This window comes from Schistocerca nitens, chromosome 12 (genome assembly GCF_023898315.1).
Source record: "Schistocerca nitens isolate TAMUIC-IGC-003100 chromosome 12, iqSchNite1.1, whole genome shotgun sequence".
In the NCBI taxonomy this organism is placed as follows: Eukaryota; Metazoa; Arthropoda; class Insecta; order Orthoptera; family Acrididae; genus Schistocerca; species Schistocerca nitens.
The window spans coordinates 195,161,415-195,188,235 of record NC_064625.1 but is presented as its reverse complement, the minus strand read 5'-3'; the positions used below and the strand labels follow the sequence as shown (position 1 = coordinate 195,188,235).

General features: G+C 43.8%; 1 protein-coding gene across 1 annotated transcript in view; it reads left to right on the top strand.

Annotated features, from left to right (window-relative positions):
* The window catches only part of LOC126215015 (molybdenum cofactor biosynthesis protein 1-like), a 152,918-nt gene that overhangs the window by 86,846 nt on the left and 39,251 nt on the right, over nt 1–26,821 (top strand). Inside the window, 3 exon segments of the mRNA XM_049941639.1 lie at nt 933–1,159; nt 25,236–25,269; nt 25,272–25,453. Of these exon segments, the coding sequence (XP_049797596.1) occupies nt 933–1,159; nt 25,236–25,269; nt 25,272–25,453 (443 nt within the window).

Here is a 26,821-nt window from a genome sequence, read left to right as displayed (position 1 = left end):
AGGCTGGCCAGACAGGCTACGCGGAAACCGCTCCTGGAGACGGGCACCTCTGAAACTGACTTGCGCTCTGTTTTATGCCGCAAGGTTTTTCGGCTTTGGGAGACGGAGTGGCATAACAGTATGCACAACAGACTGCGTGTCATTACGGAGATTGCGAATGTGTGGAAGTCTTCCCTGCGGGCTTCTCGCAGGGAAACTGTTGTCGTTTGTTGGCTGCGCATTGGCCATACTTGGCTAACCCATGGTTACCTCCTCCGTCGCGAGGACCCACCTCAGTGTCGCTGTGGCTCCCAAATGACAGTCGTCCACCTCTTGCTGGACTGCCCACTTTTAGCCGCCCTGCGGCGGACTTTTAACTTTCCCAGCACCCTGCTTTCGGTGTGTCGGGCGACAGTGCCTCAATACCAGCTTTAGTTTTACGTTTTATTCGTGAGCGTGGGTTTTATCATTTGATCTGAGTTTTAGCGCATGTCCTTTGTCCCCTAGGGCATTTAGGGGGGAGGTTTTAATGTGTTTCGCTTCTCTTTTATTCTCATGGTCAACCAGCCATGGTAATCTGCTTTCTTGTTTTTAATCTCTTCTCCCTGTTTCTTGCGTCTCTGTGTTTATCTCGTCCTGTTTTGTCCATTGTAGTGTTTGTTGTCCTCCTGTCGTTCTTCTGGTTCTTCCTTTCTCCTATTATTGCCGTACGTCTTCTTTGTTTCCTTTTTTCCTTTGGATAATTGTTCTACTGGAAACAAGGCACCTCGCAGTTTGAGATAGTGAATTTCAGTTTATTAACCCTTCTTATCTCTTTGTATTAGGGCAAATGTACAGTTAACTTTTAAGGAATTTGTATTTTCAATTTATCAACTGGAGTTTTGTTTCATATGCAGCAGCAATGTTACAAATCATTTGTTTCAGTTTCTTTAGAATAATTTGCTGTTTCACAGGTGCCTTGAAGAAAATAAAAGATCTCGAAAGTGTCTTAATGACAACCGATGGCCTCATGTTGACAAGACAGCTGGTTGCCTTGCAGAGGGCAGGGCTTGACGGTCTGAACATCAGCTTAGACACCCTGCAGTCCCAACGCTACAACCAGATCACGAGGAGGAAAGGCTGGGAGCGTGTCATGGCTGGCATAGATCTAGCCTTGCAACTTGAATACGACCCTGTGAAGGTATTACTAGTGCAGCTGTCATCGCATGCAGACTTTCATAAGCAAAAGATATAAATCTGTTGTTAAGAATATCAATACAAGTATCACCATTTTAAAGCAGTACGCCCTCACCCTCGCCCCCATCCCCGCTCCCACCCTCAACCCTGTCTCCACACTGCAGTTGTAAGTGAAGGAAGGTATATTAAGACAGAAGAAGTAAATTTTAGCTGACGATGCGGTTTCGTAGTTTATACAACATAAAAAAGTATGCCTTGCAAGTTTACCAATTAAATATCTTATATTTTCCTCCCAAGAGAGTCTTATGAGACTCAAGATCTTTACAGTTTCTCTTTTTTTCTTTTGTGTCTTTAGTTTAAAATAAGTTTCCTCTATTGTGGTGTTGTTTTGAAAAAAATACTCTATTGTTTTGAAAAATTATTCTTAATTCTGTAGTCACACTTTTGTTGTGTCTAAGTACTACTGCTTCCCCCATGAACCATGGACCTTGCCGTTGGTGGGGAGGCTTGCGTGCCTCAGCGATACAGATGGCCGTACCGTAGGTGCAACCACAACGGAGGGGTATCTGTTGAGAGGCCAGACAAACATGTGGTTCCTGAAGAGGGGCAGCAGCCTTTTCAGTAGTTGCAGGGGCAACAGTCTGGATGATTGACTGATCTGGCCTTGTAACATTAACCAAAACGGCCTTGCTGTGCTGGTACTGCGAACGGCTGAAAGCAAGGGGAAACTACAGCCGTAATTTTTCCCGAGGACATGCAGCTTTACTGTATGATTAAATGATGATGGCGTCCTCTTGGGTAAAATATTCCGGAGGTAAAATAGTCCCCCATTCGGATCTCCGGGCGGGGACTACTCAAGAGGACGTCGTTATCAGGAGAAAGAAAACTGGCATTCTACGGATCGGAGCGTGGAATGTCAGATCCCTTAATCGGGCAGGTAGGTTAGAAAATTTAAAAAGGGAAATGGATAGGTTAAAGTTAGATATAGTGGGAATTAGTGAAGTTCGGTGGCAGGAGGAACAAGACTTTTGGTCAGGTGATTACAGGGTTATAAATACAAAATCAAATAGGGGTAATGCAGGAGTAGGTTTAATAATGAATAAAAAAATAGGAGTGCGGGTTAGCTACTACAAACAGCATAGTGAACGCATTATTGTGGCCAAGATAGACACAAAGCCCATGCCTACTACAGTAGTACAAGTTTATATGCCAACTAGCTCTGCAGATGATGAAGAAATTGATGAAATGTATGACGAGATAACAGAAATTATTCAGGTAGTGAAGGGAGACGAAAATTTAATAGTCATGGGTGACTGGAATTCGTCGGTAGGAAAAGGGAGAGAAGGAAACATAGTAGGTGAATATGGATTGGGGGGAAGAAATGAAAGAGGAAGCCGCCTTGTAGAATTTTGCACAGAGCATAACTTAATCATAGCTAACACTTGGTTCAAGAATCATAAAAGAAGATTGTATACCTGGAAGAATCCTGGAGATACTAATAGGTATCAGATAGATTATATAATGGTAAGACAGAGATTTAGGAACCAGGTTTTAAATTGTAAGACATTTCCAGGGGCAGATGTGGATTCTGACCACAATCTATTGGTTATGAACTGCAGATTGAATTTGAAGAAACTGCAAAAAGGTGGGAATTTAAGGAGATGGGACCTGGATAAACTGAAAGAACCAGAGGTTGTAGAGAGTTTCAGGGAGAGCATAAGGGAACAATTGACAGGAATGGGGGAAAGAAATACAGTAGAAGAAGAATGGGTAGCTCTGAGGGATGAAGTAGTGAAGGCAGCAGAGGATCAAGTAGGTAAAAAGACGAGGGCTAATAGAAATCCTTGGGTAACAGAAGAAATATTGAATTTAATTGATGAAAGGAGAAAATATAAAAATGCATTAAATGAAGCAGGCAAAAGGGAATACAAACGTCTCAAAAATGAGATCGACAGAAAGTGCAAAATGGCTAAGCAGGGATGGCTAGAGGACAAATGTAAGGATGTAGAGGCTTGTCTCACTAGGGGTAAGATAGATACTGCCTACAGGAAAATTAAAGAGACCTTTGGAGAGAAGAGAACCACTTGTATGAATATCAAGAGCTCAGATGGCAACCCAGTTCTAAGCAAAGAAGGGAAAGCAGAAAGGTGGAAGGAGTATATAGAGGGTTTATACAAGGGCGATGTACTTGAGGACAGTATTATGGAAATGGAAGAGGATGTAGATGAAGATGAAATGGGAGATAAGATACTGCGTGAAGAGTTTGACAGAGCACTGAAAGACCTGAGTCGAAACAAGGCCCCGGGAGTAGACAACATTCCATTAGAACTACTGATGGCCTTGGGAGAGCCAGTAATGACAAAACTCTACCATCTGGTGAGCAAGATGTATGAGACAGGCGAAATACCCACAGACTTCAAGAAGAATATAATAATTCCAATACCAAAGAAAGCAGGTGTTGACAGATGTGAAAATTACCGAACTATCAGTTTAATAAGTCACAGCTGCAAAATACTAACGCGAATTCTTTACAGACGAATGGAAAAACTGGTAGAAGCGGACCTCGGGGAAGATCAGTTTGGATTCCGTAGAAATGTTGGAACACGTGAGGCAATACTAACCTTACGACTTATCTTAGAAGAAAGATTAAGAAAAGGCAAACCTACGTTTCTAGCATTTGTAGACTTAGAGAAAGCTTTTGACAACGTTAACTGGAATACTCTCTTTCAAATTCTGAAGGTGGCAGGGGTAAAATACAGGGAGCGAAAGGCTATTTACAATTTGTACAGAAACCAGATGGCAGTTATAAGAGTCGAGGGGCATGAAAGGGAAGCAGTGGTTGGGAAAGGAGTGAGACAGGGTTGTAGCCTCTCCCCGATGTTATTCAATCTGTATATTGAGCAAGCAGTAAAGGAAACAAAAGAAAAATACGGAGTAGGTATTAAAATTCATGGAGAAGGAGTAAAAACTTTGAGGTTCGCCGATGACATTGTAATTCTGTCAGAGACAGCAAAGGACTTGGAAGAGCAGTTGAACGGAATGGACAGTGTCTTGAAAGGAGGATATAAGATGAACATCAACAAAAGCAAAACGAGGATAATGGAATGTAGTCAAATTAAATTGGGTGATGCTGAGGGGATTAGATTAGGAAATGAGACACTTAAAGTAGTAAAGGAGTTTTGCTATTTAGGGAGTAAAATAACTGATGATGGTCGAAGTAGAGAGGATATAAAATGTAGACTGGCAATGGCAAGGAAATCGTTTCTGAAGAAGAGAAATTTGTTAACATCGAGTATAGATTTAAGTGTCAGGAAGTCGTTTCTGAAAGTATTTGTATGGAGTGTAGCCATGTATGGAAGTGAAACATGGACGATAACCAGTTTGGACAAGAAGAGAATAGAAGCTTTCGAAATGTGGTGCTACAGAAGAATGCTGAAGATAAGGTGGGTAGATCACGTAACTAATGAGGAGGTATTGAATAGGATTGGGGAGAAGAGAAGTTTGTGGCACAACTTGACTAGAAGAAGGGATCGGTTGGTAGGACATGTTTTGAGGCATCAAGGGATCACAAATTTAGCATTGGAGGGCAGCGTGGAGGGTAAAAATCGTAGAGGGAGACCAAGAGATCAATACACTAAGCAGATTCAGAAGTATGTAGGTTGCAGTAGGTACTGGGAGATGAAGAAGCTTGCACAGGATAGTGTAGCATGGAGAGCTGCATCAAACCAGTCTCAGGACTGAAGACCACAACAACAACAACAAGTACTACTGGTTTCAGTAGCAAGTACCAGCATCAGTTCATCTTATTATCAAAAATTTCGTTGCAAAATAAAAGCTGACCACTGTGGCCGAGCGGTTCTAGGCACTTCAGTCCGGAACCGTGCTGCTGCTACGGTCGCGGGTTCGAATCCTGCCTCAGGCAGGGATGTCCTTAGGTTAGTTAGGTTTAAGTAGTTCTAAGTCTGGGGGACTGATGACCTCAGATGTTAAGTCCCATAGTGCTTAGAGCCATTCGAACCATTTTGCAAAATAAAAAGCTTCTGTACAACTGCAAACTAGACATACCATTTTCAGGGTGCAGTTCACATCTATTGAAAGCACAACAGTGACCTTTACTTTTAGTAGATAAGACACCTACTGGGGTAAGTGACTTGATGACTGCACACAAGAAGTTGTCATTTATTCCATATGTAGCTACCATGCAGAATCATATTTTGTATTAGTTTGTCCTTACTCTTCCAAAAGATTAAACCTTGTCTCTGCAGCCACAGCTTCCTCTCTTCAGCAGTTGTCTTCATCTCCATGTGTGAAGAAAATCCCATTCATTGATCATATTGTTTAAGTAGGATGTTCTCAGTCATCCCCTTGTTTTCTTACCTACGATCTTGCCTTCAGAAATGTTTTTTAAAAGATTATCGTCTCCAGTTAAGTGTTCAGTGTATTTTGCTTTGCCCTGGCCTATAACTTTCAGTGGTTCTTTCTTCTCTCCTATTTCCTTTAATTTTTCTGTCAATGCAGCTAGTTCTTGTACTTCTCCTCCATAACCACATTTCAGCAGGTTTGAGGCGAGCTTCCTTTGGCTTTTCTAATGTACAGATTTTGCATCTGTGTGTCAGAACACTCCACACAAAGGTCTTTACAAATATTTTCTTAATGTGGAAGCTGATATGTTTATTCAGTTGCAGCTTCTTCTTATTTTGGAAGGAACTCTTCACCTGTGCTATTCTTTTCTTGAATGCCTTGAAATATTGATTGTTTTCTTGCAAAATGCTACTGAGATAGTGAATTTCAGTTCCTTTCTTGAGTTGCTCATTGCCTGTTCTTGTGTCAGTCCTACCTCCACCTCCTTTCTTGTCTGTAGCTATAACTTTTGTCTTCTTTGTATTCATTTTTAGCTTTAGTTTTACCATTTCTTGATTTAAGGCCTGAAACATTTTATTTAGTTCCTACTCTGATTTACTATTCCAATGTCGTCAATCTGCAGTGTATATGCCTGCAATTAAGTTTCCATATTGACATCATGCTCCAAAAACCACCTAACTGTGTGTGGCAGGGGGTACGTCTCATGCCACCAACTGATCCCCTCTGCCTTGTTCCACTTGTGAATAGTGCTTGGGAAGAATGACTGTCAGTACGCTTCTGTATTATCTCTAACTTCTCAAATTTTCTTCTCGTGATCATTTCGTGAATTGTATATGAGAGAAACTATTATGTTGTCAGACTCTTCTCGGAAACTACTCTCTCGAAATTTGGGTAGTAAATCTTTCCGTGATGCACAACTGCTCTCTTATGGCATCTACCACTGGAGTTGCTGAGCATCTCTGTAATGATCTCACGGTGACTAAATGATCCTGTGACAAAACACTCCGCACTTCGTTGGATCTTCTTTCTCTCTTCTGTCAGTCCTACTGGGTAAGGACACAGGTTATTTACATTCACTTAAGATTCTTCCTGTGAATCTTAGTCTGGCATCTGCTTTTCTATTGCTGTTTTATGTGGTCATTCCACTTTAAGGTTGCTCTGGATAGTTACTTCTAGATATTTTACGGTAGATTCTGTTTCCAGCAATTTGTCATTAATAGTGTAGTTGTACAGTGTTGGATTTCTTTTCCTGTGTGTGTGTGTGTGTGTGTGTGTGTGTGTGTGTGTGTGTGTGATATGTTACATTTATTTATGTGCAGGGTCAACTGCCAGAGCCTGCATCATTCACCAATCCTCTGCAGGTCATTGTGCAAATTGATACTGTCTTCTGTTGTTGCTACTTTCTGATGGACAAGTGTAGTACCTGTGAACAATATTAAGGAGCCTCTGACACTTTCTACTGGATCATTTATATACATTGTAAATGTAATGGTCCTGTCACATTTCCTTGGAGTATTCCAGAAATTACCTTTTGATTCTTGTCATCATTTCTTTGTTGTTGTTATTACTTCCTTGATGAACATATTAAGGAAGTAAGGTGATAGAAGGCACCCGTCTCTCACTGCCCTTCTGGTTTTCCTTCTTTCAAAATGGTTCAAATGGCTCTGAGCACTATGGGACTCAACTGCTGAGGTCATTAGTCCCCTAGAACGCAGAACTAGTTAAACCTAACTAACCTAAGGACATCACAAACATCCATGCCCGAGGCAGGATTCGAACCTGCGACCGTAGCGGTCTTGCGGTTCCAGACTGCAGCGCCTTTTAACCGCACGGCCACTTCGGCCGGCTTCCTTCTTTCATATCCGGTTCAGTACTCTGACGTTTGTATATACTCAAAATTAATCATCTGTCCTTCCACTTTGGACATTACTTTAAGGAATGATGATGTAATGGTAATTTGTTTATTAAACAATATTTTAACGATACACTATGCTTTCTGATCATATAGTGGCTTGATGATGGAATTTGATACTGAAATTAGTAATCATTAGACAAAATAAAAGTGAAGCTATAATAAAAGAAAGTAATATTTTGGGTCATGTCAGTTGTTGTTCCAAACAACAGCACGTCAGGAATAGGTTCAAATGGCTCTGAGCACTATGCGACTTAACTTCTGAGGTCATCAGTCGCCTAGAAGTTAGAACTAATTAAACCTAACTAACCTAAGGACATCACACACATCCATGCCCGAGGCAGGATTCGAACCTGCGAACGTAGCGGTCACTCGGTTCCAGACTGTAGCGCCTAGAACCGCACGGCCACTCCGGCTGTCCAGGAATAGGTACTAAATTATTTGTCCGCTGATGACCTCACAGCTTAGAACACTAAAACACAAATGTTAATTGTTTGTTATGTGCCCTGGTAGAGTTTACAACTGTTTACAGTTCACGATTGGTTGTTGGAGATTGGGCGTTACTCACATAGTGTATTTAGTGCACAGTGCAGAAAAAGGCAGTGTCCAGAAAAGTAAACAAGTGTAAAGGCAAATTGGAAGACAATTATAGCCAAAGACAGAAATTTAAAAGAAACTGGCTCATTTGAGCTGCGGAGACCTAGTCGAGGATTCTCAGTAGATAATTGTTAGCACAGTAGAATTTATAAAGAGACAATGTCAGTTCGTGTGAGGGAAGGTTGATTGGTAAGTACCTATCAGCTTTCTCATAAAATTCACAATTTGAAGAATACACATCAAGGAAAAGGTAGAAGTCCAACAGTGTCAAATCTAGACAATAATATCGATCATCCAACAGTTTTGCAAAATCCCCAGTTGTACTTACTTTACTTACTTACTGACTCAGATTTGCTGTGTACCATACAAGGAACTGGTTTCCACTAGTTCACTCGATCAGCTGCCAAGTTCTCACCTTCCTCCAAGTTTGTGTCCATGCATTGAAGATTCTTTGCAAAAGTTCCAGGTGTTAAAAGGTCTTCCTGTACATCTCTATCTGTCCATTGATTTCCACAACAGTGTTGATTTTGGGATTCTTCCACCTTACATGCGTAGAACATAACCTGCAATCTTCAGTCTTCTTTCAACAGGCTGTGTCGACCTCGTATTCTCAGCACTTCATCGTTTGTAACTTGGTTGGGTTAACATCTTCAGAATTCATCTCTAGCATTGTTGGTGAAAAATATGGAGACTGTGTGCTGATTTTACTGACATTTTCCAAGTCTCACACATATAAACGATAAAGGAGTACAGTCAAAGCTTTGTTGACATATTACAGACCTAATTGCCATATGGACTGATTTTCCAGTTCTGCTGATGATTTCTGCATCTGTGACCTCATTATTACATATAAAGCTACCGAGATATGGAAATCTGTCAACATCTTGTAGTATCTTCTATTGCACTGTAATCGGGGAAGAGACGAGTAATTTCCACTTACTTTGCACATTCTGTTTGCCTTATCTCTATTAATTTTCAGCCCTACACAACAGGGCATTTAATGAGAAAGCAGATAAAAATTAACTTGATGCCTTCCAAGGAGACGGTCTCTACTAAGTCTCTACTCCTTCTAGTCTGACTATGTAAGTGTAGACCAGACATGGTTTAAATTCAGAGAAATAGTATCGACATCAATTAAGAGATACATACCAAATAAATTGAAAGGATACCAAATAAATTAAAAGGGTGGTGCACAAAATATGTCAAAACTCAGCTGCAGAAGCAATGAAAAAAAGCATGTCAAAATTTAAAAGAATGCAAAATCTCCAAGATTAGCGATGTTTTACTGAAGCTCGAAACTTAGGGTGGGTTTCAGTGCAAGATGTGTTTAATAGTTCCCATAGTGAAACTTCGTTTTGAAATCTGGAAGAAAATCCAAAGAGGTTCTGGTTGCATGTGTAGTACACCAATGGCAAGACACAACCAATACCTTCACTGCGCAATAGCTGTGGTAATGTTACTGATGACAGTGCTACTAAAGCAGGGTTACTAAACACGGATTTCTGAAATTTCTTCACCAAAGACAACAAAGTAAATATTGCAGTATTCAAATCAAGAACAACTGCAACTGTGAGTAACTTAGTAGTAGCTCTCCTCAGTGTAATAAAGCAGTTATGTTTCTTTCAGAGAATGCTGATACAATAGCTCCATTAGAAATCATATATAGCCGCTCATTTGATAAAGATCCATACCTAGAGACTAAAAAGTTGCTCAGGTCACACCAATGCTCAAGAAAGAAAAGAGGAGTAATCTACTAAATAACAGACTCATATCACTAATGTTGATTTGCATTAGGATTTTGGAATATATATTGTGTTTGAATATTATGAATTATCTCAAAGATAATGATTCATTGATAAATAGCCAAGATAGATTCAGAAATATCGACCTTTTAAAACACAGCTAGCTCTTTAGTCACACAAAGTAATAAGTGCTGTTGACTGGGGATCTCAAATTGATTCCATATTTGTAGATTTCCAGAAGACATTTTGAAACAGTTCCTCACAAGCATTTTCTAATCATATTGTGTGCCTATGGAGTATTGTCTCAGTTGTGCAACTGGATGTGTGGTTTCCTGTCAGAAAGGTCACAGTTCATAGTAATTGATGGAAAATCGTCAAGTAAAACAGAAGTGATATCTGACATTCCTCAAGGAAGTGTTATAGACCACCTGCTGTTGCCGATCTACATTAACACTTTAAGAGAGAATTTGAGCAGTCCTCTTACATTGTTTGCAGATGATGCTATCATTTACAGTCTTGCAAATCATTTACTGTCTTGTAAAGTGATCAGATGATCAAAATGAACTGCAAAATGATTTAGGCTACCTATCCATATGATGCAAAAAGTGGTAACTGACCTTAAATAATAAAAATTGTTATGTCATCCGCATGAGTAGTAAAAGGCATCTACTAAATTTTGGTTACATGATAATTCACGCAGATCTAAAGGGTGTGAAGTCTACTGAATACTTAGGAATTACATTTACAAATAACTTAAATTGGAATGCTCACATAGATAATGCGGTGGGAAAGCAAACAAAAGACTGTGATTTAATAGTAAAACATTTAGAAGATTAGGATTACTAAAGAGACTATCTACAACTATACTTGTCTGTCCTCTTTTGGAGTATTCTGCATGGTGTGGGATCCTTACCAGATAGGACTGACAGAGGACATCATTTAAAAGAAGGGCAGCTCATTTTGTATTATTGGGCAACAGGAAAGTGCATGCCACAGATATCGCATGTGAATTGGGGTGGCAGTCATTAAAGCAAAAGCATTTTGCTGGAGCAGGTTCTTAAAATTTCAATCATCAACTTTCTCCTCCGAATGTGAAAATATTTTGTTTAGAGCCCTCTTACGTAGGGAGAAATGATCATTGTAATAAAATAAGAGAAATCAGAGCTTGTACGGAAATATTGAAGTGTTTGTTTTTCCTGAAATGCTGTAGGGGAGTGGAATGGTAGATAAATAGGTTGAGGGTGGTTCTCTGAACCCTCTGCCAGCATTTAATTGTGAATTACAGACTAGTCATGCAGATATAGATAATGTAGATAGGCTTTCAATATTGTGCACTGATTCTCTAATTTTATACATTGCTCAAATACTTTCGTGGCGCTTTGGAGTGACCCCTTTAAAATAACACTTTACCAGTCTTCTTAATATGTATTTTGGTAACCAGGTTGATAAGAAGTTACAACAATACTCTCTTATTACTCCCCAGTTTTGGGTTTTATTAATGAACAAAATCGCCACAGTGTTCCATAACAAATACGGGCTGAAGTTTCCTGCTGATGGAACCAATATGATTTTCTGTGTTTCTGAGCATACAGGTTGTGTACGCTGTTTGGAGTCTGGTGTATGCTGAATCAAATGTTTTTATTGTTGTGATCTTCCATCTGAAGATTGGTTTCACGGAGTTGCCCATGCTAGCCTATCCTGTGTGACCCTCTTCACCTCTGCATAACTACTGCAGCGTACAATAACTTGAACTTGCTTACTGCAGTCAGTTTTTGGTCTTCTACAGTTGTTACCCCCATTATATTCACAGATGACCACATATTGTGGAAATTGCATATTGTAATGTAGGATGCAATAATAACGTACGGAAAATTTCTGTTGAAAATTACGAATTATTTAGGAATAAAGGAGATGACTCACCAAAAGGCAGAAGCACTGTCTCATCGATAGGCACACGAACAAAAGGTATGTAGAATGAGATTTTCACTGTGCAGTGGAGTGTGCACTGATATGAAACTTCCTGGCAGATTAAAACTGTGTGCCGGACCAAGAGTCGAACTTGGGACCTTTGCCTTTCGTGGGCAAGTGCTCTACCATCTGAGATATCCATGCACGACTCACGACCCGTCCTCACAGCTTTACTTCCACCAGTACTTCGTCTTCTACCTTCCAAACTAAAAGGTACGTTGGTTGGCGAGCTTCCAGAATGCACTTTCTTTTTCTAGCTGTAGGGAAAACATGCACGCGCGCGCGCACACACACACACACACGCACACACACACACACACACACACACACACACACACATGCGCATGCATGTCTCCTTATGTTGTGGTCGCTCAACTGCCAGCTCTTTACTGGCCCACGGTGAGTGTTCTGGAGTGAGGTGGGGCTTTAGAGTGGGGTAGGATGGGGTGGGTTGAGGCAATGTGAGGGATGGAGGGAGATGGGAGGCAGGCTAGCTAGGGGTGCAGGTAGAGGGGTCAGGCGACAGACAGCTGGGCACTCATAGACTAGGGTGTGACGTGAGATAACAGCACACAACTAGCTGATTGGGGGGGGCGAGGGGGGGGAGGGGCGTGTGTGGGGGGGGGGAGCCATCTGCTGGCTAGCTAGGGGTGCAGGTAGAGGGGTCAGGCGACAGACAGCTGGGCACTCATAGACTAGGGTGTGACGTGAGATAACAGCACACAACTAGCTGATTGGGGGGGGGGGCGAGGGGGGGAGGGGCGTGTGTGTGTGGGGGGGGGGAGCCATCTGCTGGCTAGCTAGGGGTGCAGGTAGAGGGGTCAGGCGACAGACAGCTGGGCACTCATAGACTAGGGTGTGACGTGAGATAACAGCACACAACTAGCTGATTGGGGGGGGGCGAGGGGGGGAGGGGCGTGTGTGTGGGGGGGGGGAGCCATCTGCTGGCTAGCTAGGGGTGCAGGTAGAGGGGTCAGGCGACAGACAGCTGGGCACTCATAGACTAGGGTGTGACGTGAGATAACAGCACACAACTAGCTGATTGGGGGGGGGGGCGAGGGGGGGAGGGGCGTGTGTGTGTGGGGGGGGGGAGCCATCTGCTGGCTAGCTAGGGGTGCAGGTAGAGGGGTCAGGCGACAGACAGCTGGGCACTCATAGACTAGGGTGTGACGTGAGATAACAGCACACAACTAGCTGATTGGGGGGGGGCGAGGGGGGGAGGGGCGTGTGTGTGGGGGGGGGAGCCATCTGCTGGCTAGCTAGGGGTGCAGGTAGAGGGGTCAGGCGACAGACAGCTGGGCACTCATAGACTAGGGTGTGACGTGAGATAACAGCACACAACTAGCTGATTGGGGGGGGGGGGCGAGGGGGGGAGGGGCGTGTGTGTGTGGGGGGGGGGAGCCATCTGTTGGCTAGCTAGGGGTGCAGGTAGAGGGGTCAGGCGACAGACAGCTGGGCACTCATAGACTAGGGTGTGACGTGAGATAACAGCACACAACTAGCTGATTGGGGGGGGGCGAGGGGGGGAGGGGCGTGTGTGTGGGGGGGGGAGCCATCTGCTGGCTAGCTAGGGGTGCAGGTAGAGGGGTCAGGCGACAGACAGCTGGGCACTCATAGACTAGGGTGTGACGTGAGATAACAGCACACAACTAGCTGATTGGGGGGGGGCGAGGGGGGGAGGGGCGTGTGTGGGGGGGGGAGCCATCTGTTGGCTAGCTAGGGGTGCAGGTAGAGGGGTCAGGCGACAGACAGCTGGGCACTCATAGACTAGGGTGTGACGTGAGATAACAGCACACAACTAGCTGATTGGGGGGGGGGGCGAGGGGGGGAGGGGCGTGTGTGTGTGGGGGGGGGAGCCATCTGCTGGCTAGCTAGGGGTGCAGGTAGAGGGGTCAGGCGACAGACAGCTGGGCACTCATAGACTAGGGTGTGACGTGAGATAACAGCACACAACTAGCTGATTGGGGGGGGGGCGAGGGGGGGAGGGGCGTGTGTGTGGGGGGGGGAGCCATCTGCTGGCTAGCTAGGGGTGCAGGTAGAGGGGTCAGGCGACAGACAGCTGGGCACTCATAGACTAGGGTGTGACGTGAGATAACAGCACACAACTAGCTGATTGGGGGGGGCGAGGGGGGGAGGGGCGTGTGTGTGTGTGGGGGGGGGGAGCCATCTGCTGGCTAGCTAGGGGTGCAGGTAAAGGGGTCAGGCGACAGACAGCTGGGCACTCATAGACTAGGGTGTGACGTGAGATAACAGCACACAACTAGCTGATTGGGGGGGGGGGCGAGGGGGGGAGGGGCGTGTGTGTGGGGGAGGGGGAGCCATCTGTTGGCTAGCTAGGGGTGCAGGTAGAGGGGTCAGGCGACAGACAGCTGGGCACTCATAGACTAGGGTGTGACGTGAGATAACAGCACACAACTAGCTGATTGGGGGGGGGGGCGAGGGGGGGAGGGGCGTGTGTGTGGGGGAGGGGGAGCCATCTGTTGGCTAGCTAGGGGTGCAGGTAGAGGGGTCAGGCGACAGACAGCTGGGCACTCATAGACTAGGGTGTGACGTGAGATAACAGCACACAACTAGCTGATTGGGGGGGGCGAGGGGGGGAGGGGCGTGTGTGTGGGGGGGGAGCCATCTGTTGGCTAGCTAGGGGTGCAGGTAGAGGGGTCAGGCGACAGACAGCTGGGCACTCATAGACTAGGGTGTGACGTGAGATAACAGCACACAACTAGCTGATTGGGGGGGGCGAGGGGGGGAGGGGCGTGTGTGAGGGGGAGGGGGAGCCATCTGTTGGCTAGCTAGGGGTGCAGGTAGAGGGGTCAGGCGACAGACAGCTGGGCACTCATAGACTAGGGTGTGACGTGAGATAACAGCACACAACTAGCTGATTGGGGGGGGGCGAGGGGGGGAGGGGCGTGTGTGTGGGGGGGGGGAGCCATCTGCTGGCTAGCTAGGGGTGCAGGTAGAGGGGTCAGGCGACAGACAGCGGGGCACTCATAGACTAGGGTGTGACGTGAGATAACAGCACACAACTAGCTGATTGGGGGGGGGGCGAGGGGGGGAGGGGCGTGTGTGTGGGGGGGGAGCCATCTGTTGGCTAGCTAGGGGTGCAGGTAGAGGGGTCAGGCAACAGACAGCTGGGCACTCATAGACTAGGGTGTGACGTGAGATAACAGCACACAACTAGCTGATTGGGGGGGGTGCGAGGGGGGGAGGGGCGTGTGTGTGTGGGGGGGGGGAGCCATCTGCTGGCTAGCTAGGGGTGCAGGTAGAGGGGTCAGGCGACAGACAGCTGGGCACTCATAGACTAGGGTGTGACGTGAGATAACAGCACACAACTAGCTGATTGGGGGGGGGGCGAGGGGGGGAGGGGCGTGTGTGTGTGTGTGGGGGGGGAGCCATCTGCTGGCTAGCTAGGGGTGCAGGTAGAGGGGTCAGGCGACAGACAGCTGGGCACTCATAGACTAGGGTGTGACGTGAGATAACAGCACACAACTAGCTGATTGGGGGTGGGCGAGGGGGGGAGGGGCGTGTGTGTGGGGGGGGAGCCATCTGTTGGCTAGCTAGGGGTGCAGGTAGAGGGGTCAGGCGACAGACAGCTGGGCACTCATAGACTAGGGTGTGACGTGAGATAACAGCACACAACTAGCTGATTGGGGGGGGGCGAGGGGGGGAGGGGCGTGTGTGTGGGGGGGGGGGGAGCCATCTGCTGGCTAGCTAGGGGTGCAGGTAGAGGGGTCAGGCGACAGACAGCTGGGCACTCATAGACTAGGGTGTGACTTGAGATAACAGCACACAACTAGCTGATTGGGGGGGGGCGAGGGGGGGAGGGGCGTGTGTGTGTGTGGGGGGGGGGGGGGGGGGAGCCATCTGCTGGCTAGCTAGGGGTGCAGGTAGAGGGGTCAGGCGACAGACAGCTGGGCACTCATAGACTAGGGTGTGACGTGAGATAACAGCACACAACTAGCTGATTGGGGGGGGGAGCGAGGGGGGGAGGGGCGTGTGTGTGTGTGTGGGGGGGGGGGAGCCATCTGCTGGCTAGCTAGGGGTGCAGGTAGAGGGGTCAGGCGACAGACAGCTGGGCACTCATAGACTAGGGTGTGACGTGAGATAACAGCACACAACTAGCTGATTGGGGGGGGCGAGGGGGGGAGGGGCGTGTGTGTGTGGGGGGGGGGGGAGCCATCTGCTGGCTAGCTAGGGGTGCAGGTAGAGGGGTCAGGCGACAGACAGCTGGGCACTCATAGACTAGGGTGTGACGTGAGATAACAGCACACAACTAGCTGAGGGGGGGGGGGGGGGGGGGCTGGGAGTTAACTTGGATTTAGGCCAGGAAGCAAAGGATGTGCTGTAAGTATGGCTACGAAAGTTGAGTATTCTTAAATAAGATCAGCTGGTGCCAATGTATTGGAAAGTAACTGGCACACAAAGTGCAATTGTGGCTCCTTTTTCTTTATGAATTTTAAATAGTCTGCAGAGCAAATTGAATTAGGAGGATCAGGCATTTGCGTGGGTCTAGGAAAGTAAATTGTAGAGCCAGATGAAAGGCGCGCAAGACAGGAGGGGTACCACTGCTCATCACTGCTGTACCGTGCTACTAGTACGTGTCAGCGTGAGTGCACCGAGTGTGGTGTTGCCGTACATGCGTCTTTAAACTGGTCACCGACTGATCAGTGCAGGCTGGCTGCTGGAGGCCGTCTCTGGGAGCCGAGCGTGCGGCGCGGTCCCTGCCGTGCCTGCCGTCTGCTGGCGCCACTGTGGAACACTGCTGACTCAGTCTCTGTGTGGTTCTAGTTTGTAATGTGCACATCAGTGTTCTGTGTCTTGTCGAGTCCTTAGAGGCATATTGTTCGGAGGTTATTATTAAAGCCATATTTTTGCGACTTGGATCACACTTCAGTATTACTTGGTTACTACATCACCACAAATATATGGACCGGGAATGTACATGCTTTGACAGTTTGCTACGTCTCTCTCTTCTAGGACTGACGTGGTAGCTGCCTTGGATTTCTTAATGACTCTGACCTTGTCAACCACAAACCGAATCTTAGTACAGTCGTGATTTCCCTGAAGAGATTACATGACAGCAGAGACTTGTAAAATTGTGTTACCCATTTCTCTAGCCAGTGAAGATTCATTCTATACCTTCAGATACAGTGTCACGTAGGAGTAGAACAGCAAGAAATACGTAGCTCCTCTAACAGTAATGACAGTTTATCACCTCCCAACACTACATGTGCCAATGTTTCAGTGCATTTTTGAATATGTTTGTTAACAGATTCATCAACACAACAAAAATTTACGATCTCAGTAGCATCTTATTTCTTAACTCATACTTTACTATTCATCAGAATCTTCATCGCTGCTCTTTGATTCGTCAGAGCTCCCTGCTGTACTTTGTTTTATTTCATAGTCAGAATTAGTTGAAATACCACCTACCGTATTTACTCAAATCTAAGCCGCACTCAAACCTGAAAAATGAGACTCCAAATAAAGGAAGGAAAAAAAAAATTCCCGAATCTAAGCCGCACCTGAAATTTGAGACTCGAAATTCAAGGGGAGAGAAAAGTTTTAGGCCACACCTCCAAGTCGGTCCATTGTAATATGAGACACAATTTAGGTCGAATGAATGACGATACAGCTACAGTAGTTTGGTTCGAGTCGTAAGCTTAGCAGTTAAGCTTTACCAGGTAGCCATTGCTATGCGTCAGGCGCTCCGTCCGTATTTATACTGGTACCCTTCATTTTTCACGTGCTTCGTCTGGTTTGAATCGATTGCTTATTTTGCTTTGATCTGATAAGTGCCGTTTTCCTTGTTATAGGCGTTTATGTCACTCTAAGCTGAAGATGCATTACTGTACTGTGCCATGCATTGTTTGGCGCATTCTGATAGTGCGTGTTTGCGGCCTGTCGTCGCTCGCGGCATGGCTTGCTTTTGTGCACGCTACCGCCGCTTACAATTAAAAAAAAAAGAGAGAGAAATCGTCTCATTAGCGAAACAATGGCAAGAGACTACTATTTGTTGTTACTTACACTGCTGCTTTCTTTGATAATGATCAACAAGAACCAAATAATAGACTGCGTATGATAGAACATGTTCTGAACGAGAGTTGGGCGAAAATTTTTCTCCATTTGAAAATCTTTGCGGCCGCTTCTTTAGTACATCAAATTCTGCACAGAAATTAGAGTCATCTTAGATTTAAAAATCTAGTCAGTTGCCGTGCTTCATTTCTGACTGTATCACTATTAGGCACAAGAATAATACGAATATAAACATGACACGATACGTATATTCTTCCGCGTTTGCTGTTGTCTCACTCTAGTTTCGTAGTTTATTAGACAGACAGGATTTAAATAAGATAGCAGCAAACACGAAAGAATACGTGGCAAAATGTTTATATTCGTATTACTCTTATGGTGAAGAGAATACTGCATGTGATTCACATTTCATCAGGTTCCTATTAGCAACCATCTATTCTCACAGGTAGGAAAAAATTCAGAACGTAGAGTTGGCCATATTGACAAACATCCCAAACAGTCTTGCCAGTCGGATTTTCGTAATACGTTGAAGTTCTGCTACATTCGAAGATGAACAATACGGAATTTGTATTTACTTCGTTGGATAATGTATGAAAATCGTCTTCCACCTTTTTCTTAAAATTTATTTACTGACGCAGAGGTTTTGGCGCCAGTATTTATCTTTGTGCCTACGAAGCATGCCTGTGTAGCGCTACATATATTCGACGGCAGAAGTTAGTTGTGGCAGCACCTACCGACATTTTTCAGAACTTTCACTTGCTTTGCACTCGATTCTAAGCCGCAGGCGGTTTTTTGGATTACAAAAACCGAAAAAAAAGTGCGGCTTGGATTTGAGTAAATACGGTACATCCTCTCCTTTGGATTCAACTTCTTCAGTATTATCTTTCAAGTCAACACCTGCTAATCTGTGAGACCGAAATGATGAGCCATACTACTCTATTTCACTGTGCCTGTTTGTTTCATTTGTATAACATTTTATTCCATCATAGATGCTGCACTTACAGTTTCATATATGCATTGCAGCAGCAGACACAATAAAAGTAGCAATCAGCAGTGCTTAGTTTGTTGAATGGGTAAAAAATATGCCATTGTCCCAGTTCCACATATCCCCAAAATTTGATTCTGCCAAATTCTGTACTCTCTGAAATCGAATGTTTAATCCAAAGATGAAAGTGAACAAGTTTGATGCAGTATTGCTAATATTGTTTATTACTCATCTTGCTGAATGAAGTGCATACCGTGTCCTTTCTGAAAGGTTTGCAGAAGTAATGCACATACCAGTTTTCTAAAAACTTACATTGAGATTTTGCTCTCCTTCCTCTTGTACAAATTAGTAGAGCCCTTCGGATTACTCCACAATATGCCTCTTGGCAAGGTGGTAACGACAGTATTATGAAAAGGATAGATTGGCACTCACTGTATAGTGTAGATGTTGTGTTGCAGGCAGGAAAAAAAAATCACCACCTATTAAACACGCAAGCTTTTGGTGCAAACCCCCCCCCCCTTCCCACACACACACACACACACACATGCGCACAAATGCAGATCACACATACATGACCACTGTCTCTGGCTGCTAGGGCCAGACTGGGAGCAACTGCGCATCATGGGAGAAACAACGGTCGTGTGTGTGTGTGTGTGTGTGTGTGTGTGTGTGTTTTCCACGTTGGAAGAAGACTTTCTGATCGAAAGCTTACGTGTTTAGTAGTCTTTTTGTTGTGCTTGTCTGTGACCTAACATCTCCTGTATACAGTGAATAACAATGTATCTTTTTTATAATATGGTCATTATTCCAGCCTAGATTTTCTATTGTTTGTTTCCTTTTAAGACCTTATAAAGACAGTTACTGACAATTTCTTTTTTCTTATTGGAGAAAAGTAAAACCATATGGGGGCCAGACGTAGATTGTAAATGAATATGGAATAGAGTATTTTTATCCTTCCTGTATGCAGTGTCAATAATGTCACCTCACACACTTCATTTCTGGCAGCACCTCCTTCTCAACAAATGACTGTCCCCCACCACCTCACCATAGTCTTCAAGTTATATCCTATAGCACTTCTGGGTGGACAAATAGATGAAGGATGTAGTTTAAAACAGTATAACTAAACTTAAAAGTCAAACTGCCCTTTTATAGAGACTGCCATCATTATTTAAACATACTAAACAACATCAAAACATCATCATCATCATCATCATCATTTAAGACTGATTGTGCCTTTCAGCGTTCAGTCTGGAGCATAGCCCCCCTTATAAAATTCCTCCATGATCCCCCATTCAGTGCTAACATTGGTGCCTCTTCTGATGTTAAACCTATTACTTCAAAATCATTCTTAACCGAATCCAGGTACCTTCTCCTTGGTCTGCCCCGACTCCGCCTACCCTCTACTGCTGAACCCATGAGTCTCTTGGGTAACCTTGCTTCTCCCATGCGTGTAACATGACCCCACCATCTAAGCCTGTTCGCCCTGACTGCTACATCTATAGAGTTCATTCCCAGTTTTTCTTTGATTTCCTCATTGTGGACACCCTCCTGCCATTGTTCCCATCTACTAGGACCTGCAATCATCCTAGCTACTTTCATATCCGTAACCTCGACCTTGTTGATAAGGTAACCTGAATCCACCCAGCTTTCGCTCCCATACAACAAAGTTGGTCGAAAGATTCAACGGTGCACAGATAACTTAGTCTCGGTACTGACTTCCTTCTTGCAGAAGAGAGTAGATCGTAGCTGAGCGCTCACTGCATTAGCTTTGCTACACCTCGCTTCCAGTTCTTTCACTATGTTGCCATCCTGTGAGAATATGCAACCTAAGTACTTGAAACCGTCCACCTGTTCTAACTTTGTTCCTCCTATTTGGCACTCAATCCGTTTATATTTCTTTCCCACTGACATTACTTTCGTTTTGGAGATGCTAATCTTCATACCATAGTCCTTACATTTCTGATCTAGCTCTGAAATATTACTCTGCAAACTTTCAATCGAATCTGCCATCACAACTAAGTCATCCGCATATGCAAGACTACTTATTTTGTGTCCACATATCTTAATCTCACCCAGCCAGTCTATTGTTTTCAACATATGATCCATAAATAATATGAACAACAGTGGAGACAGGTTGCAGCCTTGTCTTACCCCTGAAACTACTCTGAACCATGAACTAAGGTTACCGTCAACTGTAACTGCTGCCTGACTATCCATGTAAAGACCTTTAATTGCTTGCAAAAGTTTGCCTCCTATTCCATAATCTCGTAGGACAGACAATAACTTCCTCCTAGGAACCCGGTCATATGCCTTTTCTAGATCTATAAAGCATAGATACAATTCCCTGTTCCACTCATAACACTTCTCCATTATTTGTCGTAAGCTAAAGATCTGGTCCTGACAACCTCTAAGAGGCCTAAACCCACACTGATTTTCATCCAGTTGCTGCTCAACTAATACTCGCACTTTCCTTTCAACAATACCTGAGAAGATTTTACCCACAATGCTGATTAAAGAGATACCTCTGTAGTTGTTACAATCTTTTCTGTTTCCATGTTTAAAGATTGGTGTGATTACTACTTTTGTTCAGTCTGATGGAACCTGTCCCGACTCCCAGGCCATTTCAATTATCCTGTGTAGCCATTTAAGACCTGACATTCCACTGTATTTGATGAGTTCCGACTTAATTTCATCCACCCCAGCTGCTTTATTGCACTGCAATCTATTGACCATTTTCTCCACTTCCTCAAACGTGATCCTATTTCCATCATCATTCCTATCCAATTCTACCTCGAAATCTGAAACATTACTGATCATATTTTCACCTACATTGAGCAACTCTTCAAAATATTCCCTCCATCTGCCCAAGGCATCCACAGGATTCACCAGCAGTTTTCCTGACCTGTCCAAAATACTTGTCATTTCCTTCTTACCTCCCTTTCGAAGACTGCTAATTACACTCCAGAATGGTTTTCCAGCAGCTTGACCCATAGTCTCCCACCTGTTTCCAAAGTCTTCCCAAGATTTCTTCTTGGATGCTGCAATTATGTTTGGCTTTGTTTCTTTCTACAACATAACTTTCTCTGTCTACCTGAGTTCCAGTATGTAGCCATTTTTTATACGCCTTCTTTTTCCTTTTACAGGCTGCCTTGACTGTGTCATTCCACCAAGCTGTTTGCTTCCTCCTACTTTTACACACTACTGTTCCAAGACATTCTTTAGCCACTTCTAGTACTGTGTCCCTGTACCTTGTCCATTCCTTTTCCAATGACTGTAATTGACTACATTCAACTAACTGGTACCTTTCTGAGATCGCTGTTATGTACTTGTGCCTGATTTCCTTATCCTGAAGTTTCTCCACTCTTATCCTCCTACATATGGACCTGACCTCCTGCACTTTCGGCCTCGCAATCCCAATTTCACTGCAGATTAAATAATGATCAGTGTCATCAAAGAATCGCCTGAATACACGTGTGTCCCTCACAGCCTTCCTGAATTCCTGATCTGTTATTATATAGTCAATGACAGATCTGGTTCCCCTGCTTTCCCACGTATACCGGTGAAAGTTCTTATGTTTAAAAAAGGAGTTTGTGATTACTAAGCCCATACTGGCACAGAAATCCAAGAGTTGCTTCCCGTTCCTGTTGGCCTCCATATCCTCTCCAAATTTACCCATAACCTTTTCATACCCTTCTGTTCGATTTCCAATCCTGGCGTTAAAATCACCCATGAGCAGAACACTGTCCTTGTCCTTAACTACATCACTGAGTGCCTCATAAAAACTATCCATCTTATCTTGATCAGTCCCTTCACAATGCGAATATACTGACACAATCCTAACTTTCTTGCTAGACACTGTCAAATCTATCCACATCAGTCGTTCGTTTACATACCTTATTGCAACTACGCTGGGTTCCATTTCTTTCCTGATGTAAAGCCCTACACCCCATTGTACTATTCCTGCTTTGACTCCTGACAAGTAGACCTTGTATTCTCCCACTTCCTCTTCTTTCTCACCCCTTACCCGAATGTCACTAACAGCTAAAACGTCCAGCCCCATCTTACTTGCAGCCTCTGCCAGCTCTACCTTCTTCCCAGAGTAGCCCCCATTGATATTAATAGCTCCCCATCTCAATACCATTTGTTTGCCAAGTCGTATCTTGGGAGACCCTGGTTTGTCAGTTAGAGGTGGGACTCCATCACCTCCAAAGGTCCGAGGCATTTTGCTCTGATTGTTACCAGCATCATATTTAAAGTACCAGGGAAGCAGGTTGCTAGCCTTACTTGCCCCGAGTCCCATTGGGTTTTACCCCTAACGGCTGAGGGACTAACCGGTGGATTTGGTAGTCTTTGCCGTATGAGCACAAAGGTGACCACGACTCAGAATACGTCCGAGATGCCCAGCCTTATTCCAAAGTAACTGGTATCCCGACTGTCGGGACCACTTACTTGGCCACTCATACGTTGCCCGTGGTTCGTGAACTAGGACATGACTACAGGAACCCACCCCATGAACCACATCAAAACAGTCAAAAGAAATTTTTTTTCAAAAGAGCAGAAAATTGTAGTGAAATTCATGAAAGGATTGTTTTAAATTGTTATATCTTAAATCAATAAGTATGTCAGCATTTCCCAGGATTTTCTGGCTTAATTAAGACTAGGTCATGCCACCACAGTGGTCAGACAGTGGACTTGCCTTCGAGAGGACAACGGACCCGAGTCCCATCGGGCCACCAAAATTTGGGTTTTCCTTGATTTCCCTAAATGATTTAAGACAAATGCTGGGATGGTTCCTTTGAAAAAGATGACATTCGGCTGAGGAAGCTAATTTCTGTGGCAGGTCTGATGACACAGTGCTGGTGGAAGCACGAGTACTTCAGAGCACACCATTCATTGCACGTTGTTAAACATAGGGCTCTGCTGCAGACAACCCCTGTATGTTCCCATGTTGACAACACTGTTGAATTACAATTTCTGTGGCTCAGGAGCATTGAGATTGGGCAGTGAATCAATAGAAATGTGTCATCTGGTTGAATCATTCGTGTTTCGCATTACACCTGCTTGACGGTTTTGTGCACATACACTGTCAACAGAGTGAATTGGTGCTTGAAAGGTGCACTTTGCTACAGACTCAGGCCAGTGGGAGCAATATTATGCTATGGAGGACATTCACCTGGTCTTCTGTGGGTCCTGTGGTAGTAACTGAAGGCTCCATAACAGCTTTGTTCTGTGTGAACATTATTGTGCACTGTCCGCACCCTGTCCCTAATGAAGATGACATGTTTCAACAATATGACTTTCAGTGTCACGAGGCCAGAATCAAATTCACCCCTTCTGAATCTGATGGAATACATATGTGATGCTATCAGATACCAGTTCTGCACCCAGAAACCACTGATCTCCAATTTATGGGAATTACATGACCTGTGCTTAGACATGCGGTGCTGCATAATGCTGGGAACATACCTCACATAATGCTGGGAACATACCTGAAATTTGCTGAACTTGTCCCACACAAAATCACTGCTGTATTGTGTTCCAACAGTGGACAAACACAGGAGGTCATAGTGTTTTGTCTCATCAGTTTATATATTCAATGCTTGAATGAAAGGTGTGCTCTTTTCCTTTTTTCTGCCATTGCGTGTATGTGTATAGCAGGATGTTCTACCATTTGGGCTTGTTTATATGAAGGCTGTCAGTATTACCACCTGCACAGATACTAAATGCTCCTTTTGTGAAGACCTTTTATCTTGAGAACACTTTTAACTTTGTTTCACAAATGGCAGCACAGTTTCAAGAAAGCTTCTTAATTTAATGTAATAGTTAAAATAATACCTTCAGCAAAAGATGTGTGCGTTGGAGTGGGGAAAATGATTGGAGATGTACGTAGTTTAATTTTCGTAAATTGTTAAGAAGGTTAACAGCTTGGCATGCTAAGATAAATTCCCATATTCTCTAAAAAGAGAGAAAAAGATTAATTTAACAGAATCAGTGAGGTATACAAATATAACAACAGACTTGTAGAACCATTATTTTGTAGGTTAGATTAGATTAGATTCAGCTTTTGTTCCAAGACCCAAAACATGAGATGATTCTCATGGGTGAGTAACATGCCAGAAAGTATAACATAAAAAATATAAAACATTTGAATACCCTGATCATTTGTCAGGAGATTGTCAAACTAGGTGAATACAATAGAAACTGGAACAGCTAATATTTTGAGAATTCATACGCTGTCAGACTGAAACATTGTTATGCACTATTAATAAATTTATCAAACAAAAAGTACATAATCTTGACTGTTATGACAAAGTGCTCTCAGAACTGAAATCTAACAGACATTCTTATTTAAGCTGGCCTAACAGCCACTGTTAAAATATTCATCTATAGAGTAGGATGAGTTGCCTATCAAAAAGTCTTTCAAACTCTGTTTAAACCATGCTTTATCTGATACCAAGTTTTTAATGGTGTCTTTCTTCCACAGATAAATTGTGTTGTAATGCGAGGTTTTAATGAAGATGCAGTTTTGTGGAGTTAACAAAAGAGAAAAATGTTGATGTAAGATTTATCGAGTACATGCCTTTCAGCGGCAACAAATGGAATGATGGGAAGATGGTCTCATTTAGTGAAATGCTCCAAATAATTAGAAAGCAGTGGCCTGATTTTGAACCTCTTCCCAATGGGCCCAATGATACCTCAAAGGTACGTGCAGTATTACATATGAACATACATTGAAAATAATTTAATGTTTGTGACTTACTACCAATCACAAGAATACTTCACATCTGCTGGTGGTATGAGAGATGGACTGGTTTAGTTACATATTTCTCATCCCATTCAGTAAGTCTGTCCTGGCCTGGGTTTCTGTGCAGCTTTTCTGAAACTCTCCCCATTTCCTAAACCTTGACAATCCTTTTCTTTCTTCCCTTTTCCTTCCCCTTCATTGTTCCTGCCAGAAGAAGAAGCCACTGGCTCCGAAAGCTTGCACATTTCCGTAACTTAAAGGGGAGTTAGAAGGGGAAAACATTCTTTTTCACTTTTTCGGGTTTTTATCTGATTATAAAATTTGCAATTTTCCAAATAAAATGATATGTATATTACGTATAAACTTGCGTGGGAAGTATTTTATTTTATTTTCTAAAATATAATCTACACCAGTTGAAAATGTTAAAATTTTTACATGCATTACTTCAAGACCTAATAAAATCGGTAATTTTTTATATACAGGGTAGTCCATTGATCGTGACCGGGCCAAATATCTCACGAAATAAGTGTCAAACGAAAAAAATACAAAGAACGAAATTTGTCTAGCTCGAAGGGGGAAACAAGCTGGCGCTATGGTTGGCCTGCTATAAGGCGCTGCCATAGCTCAAACTGATATCAACTGTGTTTTTTTAAATAGGAACCCCCATTTTTTATTACATATTCGTGTAATACATAAATAAATATGAATGTTTTAGTTGGACCACTTTTTTCGCTTTGTGATAGATGGCGCTGTAATAGTCACAAACATATGTCTCATAATTTTAGACGAACAATTGGTAACAGGTAGGTTCTTTAAATTAAAATACAGAACGTAGGTACATTTGAACATTTTATTTCGGTTGTTCCAATGTGATACATGTACCTTTGTGAACTTATCACATCTGAGAACGCATGCTGTTACAGCGTGATTACCTGTGAATACCACATTAATGCAATAAATGCTCAAAATGATGTCTGTCAACCTCAATGCCTTTGGCAATACGTGTAACGACATTCCTCTCAACAGTGAGTAGTTCGCCTTCCGTAATGTTCGCACATGCATTGACAATGCACTGATGTATGTTGTCAGGCATTGTCGGTGGATCACGATAGCAAATATCCTTCAACTTTCCCCACAGAAAGAAATCCGGGGACGTCAGATCCGGTGAACGTGCGGACCATGGTATGGTGCTTTGACGACCAATCCACCTGTCATGAAATATGCTATTCAATACTGCTTCAACCGCATGCAAACTACACTCCTGGAAATGAAAATAAGAACACCGTGAATTCATTGTCCCAGGAAGGGGAAACTTTATTGACACA